The 9,795-nt window shown below is 32.4% G+C and overlaps 1 protein-coding gene across 1 annotated transcript in view; it reads left to right on the forward strand.

Annotated features, from left to right (window-relative positions):
- Positions 1-9,795, forward strand: part of gpm6bb (glycoprotein M6Bb) — a 48,563-nt gene that overhangs the window by 31,086 nt on the left and 7,682 nt on the right. Inside the window, exons 2-6 of the mRNA XM_016489762.1 lie at positions 2,013-2,199; positions 3,857-4,013; positions 5,040-5,208; positions 5,323-5,396; positions 6,234-6,299. Coding sequence (XP_016345248.1) covers positions 2,013-2,199; positions 3,857-4,013; positions 5,040-5,208; positions 5,323-5,396; positions 6,234-6,299 — 653 coding nt within the window. The remainder of the gene's footprint in view (positions 1-2,012; positions 2,200-3,856; positions 4,014-5,039; positions 5,209-5,322; positions 5,397-6,233; positions 6,300-9,795) is intronic.

Raw genomic sequence — 9,795 nt, forward strand, 5'->3', positions numbered from 1 at the left:
TTGCTTGAGCAACTTAATATATAAATCTAGAAGTAAATGCAAAAGTAAAAAGTATTGAATGATGTGTTGCTTATATTTATTGTGTTTAAACATGTCTGTGAAAGATTGTATTACTGTACTGTGTAAAAAAAAAAGAATTGCAATGCTGAAAAAGCATTTTCAGTGACAATGTTTGGATTTGAAATCAAAATAATGGATAAATGTTGTGTTTGTGGTAAACACGGATCAGTAGCGGACTCCTGTGTGAAAGCGGCTTCTCCTCTCACAATCAACTAAGAGGGGAATTCCCTCCATTTTCAAAAATGAAATTCAGGCCCTGAATAAATGTCTAAAAATCCTGATTGGAGTATCACTATAAATAGTTATAAATGATAAAAAGAAGGCTTTAAAAAGATCGGTATCGGCAGATACTGCTTTCTGTGATAGGCCTCAAAAACCCTGATCGGAGCACCCCTGTTAATATCTTTTTCTAATTACTGTAATGTGACATTAGTTTGAAATATTTAGAATATTTAAATAGATTAAATGATTAACATTGATATTTTTGTCATTGCAGTATTTTTTTATTTTTACAGAAATAAATCCTAATGAAAATGTTGAGAATAATGAGAATTATAAACGCATCATGATAATGACAATATCAGGAATATAATGCGACAATGGCAAACGTCTTCCTTTAAAAATAATTAATTAAATAAATATTTTATTTATTTATTTTTTGATGTTTTGAAAATTGCTATATGACTGTCATGATACTATGAAATGTAATTAAATTTGCATTGTCACTACTTTCATTTAGTTTCTAACAAACACTGCTGTAACATGCATCAAATTCTTTTTAAATATACTGCTGATTAGTTTCACAGCACAGTATTTTTCTTTCATGTCTTGTTTAAATGAGGCTTTGGTTCATGTCCTTTACACATGTAAACTATAAATCATGACGTGTATCATTACTGTACAGCAGCTCATGTGAGCCACTTCATCAGGCCATTATCAGTCATCAATGATCATTTTGGACGGCCCAGAACTGACCACACTGTTATAATTAAGGCGATGAGCGACTAACAGAAGGCAGACATACACCCACGGCTCCATTAGATATTAATGCCTGTTTTTTCCAGCAGGATTTCTGCAGTGTTTTTTTTGTTTATGGTCTTCATTCTTGTGTGCATGCATTCTCTGTTTAATAAACCAACCAACAGCCAAAGGTTGCGTATGTTTTTTATTGGTTTGTTTGTTTGGAGATCTGGAACAGAACTTTTTAAGTGCTAATTTAACATCTTCAAACTGCCCAGACTGAGCAGACAACACACACACACACACACAGACACACACACACACACATACATGCAGTTCATTATTTTGTCTTTGTTTTCACACACTCTGCTTTACACTGTTTTTAATTAGGAGCTTCACAGTTTGGCACATTTATTAAAGGAATAATTCACACAAAAGCAGAAAATCTGTCAATTTTTTTCAGTTTTACTTAGTGCTGGGCGGTATGACCAAAAATGTATATCATGGTATTTTTCAAAATTATACCGGTTTCACGGTACATGACGGTATTTTTTTTTTCATGCATGACCGGGTGTTAATAATTTTTTCTACTGATTGAGAGAGGAAATACTGCAGTATATTGACTTAGAATGCCCTATTTTACTGTCATGATGAGTGAATAAGCATTAGCAATTAATCGCAACATGACAATTTGATACCGGCATATCCCTAGTGTGTATATTTATGGAGGTAATACCGCATACCGCGCTATTGAGCCACTCAAAATTACCGCAAGGGAAATTCCCTCACCGCGACAGCCCTAAACGCAACATTGCAATGCATTACTTTTAAAGTATCTTTCCCCAACACTGTATATATCACACAGCTCTAGTATACAGTGTTAAACGCATGTGCGTCCAGGAATGTGAATCCTGCATGCTGTATTGAAATGATCTGCTCTGTTTAAGTGAGTAAAGCTCTTCAGACTGTAACGAGTGTTTGTGTGTGTGCAGGTTGTTTTGAGTGCTGTATTAAATGTCTGGGCGGCGTGCCGTACGCGTCTCTGGTGGCCACCATCCTGTGCTTCTGCGGCGTGGCGCTCTTCTGCGGTTGCGGACATGTCGCTCTGACAGGAACCCTCACCATCCTGGAGAACCACTTCTCCAAGATCACCGCAGACCACGCCATGCTGACCGACATGTGAGTGATGAGGAATCTGGGAAAACACTGTCAAAATTGTGAAATATTATTGCAAATTAAAATGACTGTTTTCTATGTGAATATCTGTTAAACTGTAATTTATTGCTGTGATCAAAGCTGAATTTTCAGCATCATTACTCCAGTCTTCAGTGTCACATGATCTTCAGAAACCATTCTAATATACTGATTTGCTGCTCAACAAACATTGCTGATTATCAATGTTGAAAACAGTTGTGCTGCTGAATTTTTTTTTGTGGAAATTGTGATACATTTTATTTTTCAGGATTCACAGATGAATAGAAAGTTCAAAAGAACAGCATTTATTTGAAATGGAAAACTTTTGAAATATTTCTGAAGATCATGTGACACTGAAGACTGGAGTAATGATGCTGAAAATCCAGCTTTGATCACAGAAATAAATTACATTTGAATAGATATTCACACAGAAAACAGCTAGTTTAATTTGAAATAATATTTCACAATTTTTACTCTATTTATTATAAAATAAATGCAAAAAAGAATAAAAAAAAAACATTTCAAAAACATAAAATCTTAATTATTCCAAAATTTTGACTTGTAGTGTGTATTTTTTAAATATTACTTTTATAAATATACAACAGTGTTGCTTACATTTAGTGTTTAATATCTGGCATTAAATGTTAATTTTCCATTCTAGATTACAGACAAAAGATTATGGACAAAAGATAAGACAGTACCATTCTCTTAAAATTCATATCAATAAATACCTAAGTTATAAAATGACTATATGATGTAGAAATGCTTAAATAATTTAAATAGTTTTTCCACATTACAGTAATGAGATTATTTTTTGTTTTGTATTTTTTTCTAGTTTTTTTGGACATTCTTTTTCTTTTTTTTTTTTAAGGATTCATCTATATGATTATTGTAAATGCATGCTGTCAACAGAAGATGGCCTTACAGATGTTGAAAAGACATGACTTTAATTAAATCCTCATGGGAAGACATTAGATGCAGTTTAATGGATTTATGTAGATTCCCAGTAAATCATTTAATATTTTCGTCTCCAGTGTCACAGTAGATTTTCCAGGACATCATGCACTGAATTGAATGCGTTTCCTTGAAGTTTACCTGATCATTCAGCATCCACTGATTCACAGTTTATTTTATCTGTCTGAGCTCCAGATTCATCTCTTAAAATGAAAAGACTCACCTGTTATGAGTAAGTCTGGGCAGTTGTTTTGTGTTCAGTTAAATCTGCTCACATCTGTTGATGATTTCTCAGTGCTTCACATTTGTTCTGTTCTCCATCTCGAGACTTTAATTAAAGTCACATACAGTGATGAGATGTTCTCAAACAATGCGGAGTCTTCAGGACAGAGGTTAATGGCAGAATCACCTTGCACTAACACACACACACGCTCACACACACACACACACACACACGCACTCACACACGCGCTCACACAAACGCTCACACACGCGCTCACACACACGCTCTCACACACGTGCACACACATGCGCTCACACACGCTCTCACACACACGCACTCTCACACACACACACACACACACACACACACTCGTGATTTCACTAAGAAGATGCTCCAGATGCTCTGAACAGAAAGTAAACACACACAAGCAGTAACATCTGTGAAATCTTCTCGTCTCTTCTGCAGAATCCAGCTCATGCAGTACGTTATATACGGCATCGCCTCCTTCTTCTTCCTGTACGGCATCATTCTGCTCGCCGAGGGGTTTTACACCACCAGCGCCGTCAAAGAGCTCCACAGCGAGTTCAAGACCACCGTCTGCGGACGCTGCATCAGCGGCATGGTACGTAACCTCCTGCAGATATACTGATTAATAATATAATCACATAAAAATAATACAATATAATAAATAATAAACTAAAAATAAAAAGTATCAAAATAAATTAGACATTTTTTTACATGAAACAGTAAAATACATTTCAAAATTAAAGCATATAAGTAATTAAAAAAATTGAATTATATATATATACACACACACACACACACACACACTCGTGATTTCACTAAGAAGATGCTCCAGATGCTCTGAACAGAAAGTAAACACACACAAGCAGTAACATCTGTGAAATCTTCTCGTCTCTTCTGCAGAATCCAGCTCATGCAGTACGTTATATACGGCATCGCCTGCTTCTTCTTCCTGTACGGCATCATTCTGCTCGCCGAGGGGTTTTACACCAGCAGCGCCGTCAAAGAGCTCCACAGCGAGTTCAAGACCACCGTCTGCGGACGCTGCATCAGCGGCATGGTACGTAACCTCCTGCAGATATACTGATTAATAATATAATCACATAAAAATAATACAATATAATAAATAATAAACTAAAAATAAAAAGTATCAAAATAAATTAGACATTTTTTTACATGAAACAGTAAAATACATTTCAAAATTAAAGCATATAAGTAATTAAAAAAATTGAATTATATATATATATATATATATAATAAAAACAACTTGAATCAAATAATTAGATATAAAGAAATAAAAATGTAAAAATTTGATAAATTACATAAATGTTAAATATATACACACACACACACACACACACACACACACAATTTAAATAATATAAAAATAACTTTTATATTGTACCAACATCAATTTGAAAATAATTTAAAGTAGTCAAATTACTAAATAAAAGCAATTAAAAAATCTAAATAATATAAAATAAATACTCTAAAAATAAAACAAATCAAAATAATTTAGATAGAATAGTAAAAAAAATTATTACAAAATAAAAACTAATATATATCTTATTTGAGTGTATCTGGAGGTGCCGTCGCTAAAACTGTTCAAACATCTCTTTCTCAGTTCGTGTTCCTGACCTACATCCTGGGAATCGCCTGGCTCGGGGTTTTCGGCTTCTCAGCGGTTCCCGTGTTTCTTTTCTACAACATGTGGTCGACCTGCGCTGCCTTGCGCTCACCGATGGCCAACCTGACCTCCATCGACAGCATCTGCGTGGATGTGCGGCAGTACGGTACGAGACTCTGATTCCCTGCCAATCAAACCCTTAACTTCACTTTAAACTCTGTTGATGTTTTGATGAGGATTTGAGTTGTGTGAAGTTAATGTTGTTTGTATGTTGATGCAGGTATTATTCCATGGAACGCAACACCAGGCAAAGCTTGCGGCTCAACGCTAGGTGATATTTGCAACACCAGCGAGGTATGAGAACAAATGTGTCACACGCTAGTTTATTGACTTTGTCATGCAGCAGTGTTTATATGTGATATACAGTGGATATACATAATTCTAGTTCTACCTGCCTTATCCATTTTAATAAATAATAATAATTATTATTATTATTTTACAAATATGAAATTTGTTAGTTCTTTTTAATTTTATTAAATATGTAAGAATTGAATTTTTAAAAATGGCACAATTTTATTTGGAATGTATTTTTTTTATTTGGTTCTTTTTAATTCTATTTTTATTACATAATTATTTAATAATGTATCATTTATTATTTTATTTTTTACTAAGTTTTTGCTTTTCATTATACATTTATTTATAATGTAATGTTTATTTGAATTATTTTTTATTTAGTATTATTTAATTTATTATTCTTTTTAATTTAATTTATTAAATAATAATTTATTATTAAATTTTTTACAAATTTACTTTTCACTAACATTTTATTTGTAATGTAATTTTTTTATTTGGTTAGTTCTTTTTACATTTTTTTTATTAAATAATTATTTAAAAATATCATTTATTATTCTATTTTTTTTTACAAATTTTTTGCTTTTCATTATACATTTTATTTATAATATAATGTTTATTTAATTTAATTTTTTTATTTAGTATTATTTAATTTAGTATTTTTGTTTAATTTATTAAATAATTATTTAATAATTTATTATTTTATTTTTTACAAATATACTTTTCACTAAAATGTTTTTTGCAACACCAGTGAGGTATGAAAACACATTAGTCACACTCTTACTGGTTTATTTGTCATCCAGCAGTGGATATAAATGATTTCCCGTTGGTCTGTTGCAGTTCTATCTGTCTTATCATCTGTATATCGTCGCTTGTGCCGGAGCCGGAGCGACAGTCATTGCTCTGGTAAGCAGATGTTTGTTTTATAGTCAGATATATGGGGTGTTTGTTCCTCTTCCTCCTCTTTTTATCCCTTCATTCCCAGCACCATCTACTGCAAACCATGTGCTTTAAGCCCCTGATCTAATGGTTAGTTTTGTGATGACGTCCCAGCAGTCCACCTGAGATGACTTGATTTTGTTCTGCCAAATACATGCATGTAAATGACTGAAAAATCAGCTAGTGGGACGTCAGCCATAGAAGCTCAATTTCTAGTCACATACTTTACTGACACCTGAAGGGAAATTTAGTCATTTAGACATTGCAACTTAAGACAAAGGATTCAAAACAACATCAAAAGTTCAGTCCTATTATAATCAATAAAGCTGTCAATACTGGAAGTGTCTGGTGTCACACCATCAGCTGATGGAAAAAAAAAAGTGAATTTTATTTAAAATGTTTTAATTTTGTTTAATTTTATTAAATAATTTTTAAATTATTTTTTATTTTATTTTTACAAATGTCATGCTTTTAACTATAATACTATAATATTTGTAAATATAATACATACTAAATATATATTAAAATAATATATACTAAATATTTGATTTGTAATGTTTTTATTTCATTATTCCTTTATTTAATGTTATATAATTTTATTAATGTTTTTTTTTAAATATCCAGATTTTCACATGAAAGTGCCTAGAATGAGCAGCCACTGACAATAATGGACTAAAATAATAGAAGCGAGAGAACCCTTTGATTGCTTTGACATGTAATGTGTAAATATAGGACTGCACACAGATGTAGCGTTTGGACGCCGGTGCTGCCCGTGTCTGTAAACATGCCTTTGCCTTCGTTTCTGCAACCACTAGAAAACATTAATTTGAAGCCTGATGCAAAGTCTCTTTAAATTCCTCCTACAATGTCTTTGTCTAAAGTATTAAATAGCTAAAGAACAGACGCACAGCGTAACAGAGAAATTGCATATTTTTCCCATTCATTTTCTCAATAGAGATGCTGGAAAATTATGATCTATCGATTAAACCAACCAGGTGATTCATGAAATGCAATTCAAAGCAGAAAAAACTAAGATTGAAGACAGAACAATAGGAAAACTTGAATTTGATGTTAATTTAAAAAAATTGAAGTTTTGCCCACCAGTCAAAAGTTGTTAAAGTTAATGTTTTAAAATGCATATTAGAAGAAATCATTGTGATATGCCGATTCGGTGCTCATTATTTGATCAGTTTTGATTGATCAGTGTTGAAAACAGTTGTGCTGCTTCATATTTTAGTGGAAACTGTGATACATTTTATTTTTCAGGATTCTTTGATGAATAGAATGTTCAGAAGAACAGCATTTATTTGAAATGGAAATCTTTGTAACATTATAAATGTCTTTACTGTCACTTTTGATCAATTTAATACATCATTGTAGGGCTGGGTGACTTGGCAAAAAATGTAAATCTCGATTTTTCCAGAGCGTTTGACCGATTCTCGATTTTTTTAAAGATTTTTAACTAGTCAGCTTAAAAATGTAACTACAACATGATTCAAATGATCTTTTTCTTTATTAACCCTCTATTTAAAGAAAATTCTATTCCAAGTGCAGCACACATGAAGTTAAACAAATCACTTGTTAAGTATCTTTGCAGAAAAGATGCATGAACTACAACTACATATTGTACAAACTTGTCTTAAACATATTATATGTTCAGATATAATATGAGGAAAATGCTTATAAAATACCAAGTCAAAGTAATTCAAATTCAAAATGACTGAAGATATAACACCAGTAGACAATTATTATCTATAAATGTTCTGTAAAAACAACAGCAGCTTTCAGTCTGTCACCATGATGCAAACATGAAACACAGTTTTTTATTAGCTTGCGCTGCTTGTTTTTTCTGTGTAAGCATGAATGTGTTTGACTGTTGCGCTCGCGTCTCTTGCATGAAACGGCAGTCTAAAAACACGGCGCTCAAGTTAAAAGAAGTTCACTCCCATCTTCTTGCATGTTTTTCCTGTTCGACTGCCTCTCAAAGTGTCTAATTCTAACGTTTGGTAATATTTCTATTCAAAATCGCCTATTCCTCGATTTCTAAAAAATAAAATCGTGGCAAAACATTAAATTCGAATTAATTGATAAAATCGGAAAAATCGGCCAGCCCAACATCATTGATAAATAAAAGTATTAATTAATTTTTTTATGTATTACTTACAAAAATATTGTGCAGCACAACTGTTTCCAACATTGATAATAATCCTATTCACATAGAAAACAGCTGGTGAGCTGAAGAGCCTACTTTAAAAAAACATTAAAAAAAAAATCATAATTATTCCAATCTTTTGATTGGTGGTGTATATGAAATATAGAATGATTTCTCTGATTGAATTATTGTCTTTTCAGGAATTTAAGCAAATAACTTACAAACGTCTAAAAACACATCCACTATGAGCTCTGCGGTTTAATGTCTTTATGGAGAAAATGCATGTGGTTTTTTCTTCTAGAATCTGTTCTGTTTTATTGGAGGAAAGTCTATATTTTTTCTACAGGCCTAATTTTTCTGAATTTTGCCAATTGTGCCAGAGAGCCTTCCAGTGTTTTCACTGTGTTTTCTTCCTTCAGACCTGTTTACAGTTCTCAGTGTTGTTTTGATCATTTCTACTCATTTTTTTGAAGCAGTATTATGAAGATTGTTGGTATTTTTAATCTCTCGTGAAGCATTAAAAACAGACTCGCTAGATGTCAGTGTACAGCTTCACATCTAACCTAGTTCTGTTGTTTGCATAAATATGATTTGAATAATATGTTTTACGGTACTGTTATTTTAAACACAGACCTTTCACTGTCAACAGAGTGAAAAAAAAAAAGTAAATAATTCTTAAAACATAAATATTGTTGCATTATCTGTATGATCTGATTTTATTCAAAACTGCATTTATATTATCATCAGAACGCAATACAGCAGGTCCTTTCATATTTTATTATATGATTTGCTCATAACAATGTCTGCTTTACAATTAATAAATAAACAAAAACATCCGTCAGTAGGAACGACCTATGTGTGATTTGATTACATAACAACACAAACATGATAATTGAGAAAATTGTGGACCAGAAGCGCATGGGCTTGTGCTGAACACTTGATTATATGATTTAACTTTTGAAAGGCAGAAGATGCATTAATTTACAGATGTTAGACAGTAATTTAACCAGCTAAAAACCTGGCCTTTTAAAATCACGCTAACATTCAAACATTCTATTAAACTTCTATTAAAAACTAGGTGCAAAATGCAAAAACATGCGTGACTAATATAGTCAGGATCTAAAGGTTTTAAAGGAGTAGTTCACCCAAAAATGAAAATGTGCTCATCCTCAGGCCATCCAAGATTAGGATGAGTTTGTTTCTTCATCAGATTTGACTTTTTCTAGCATTGCATCAGTGTCTCAGCAATGGATGCTCTGCAGTGAATGGGTGCCGTCAGAATGAGAGTCCAAACAGCTGATAAAAACATCA

This window comes from Sinocyclocheilus anshuiensis, unplaced genomic scaffold, assembly GCF_001515605.1.
Source record: "Sinocyclocheilus anshuiensis isolate Anshui unplaced genomic scaffold, SAMN03320099.WGS_v1.1 scaffold394, whole genome shotgun sequence".
Lineage (NCBI taxonomy): Eukaryota > Metazoa > Chordata > Actinopteri > Cypriniformes > Cyprinidae > Sinocyclocheilus > Sinocyclocheilus anshuiensis.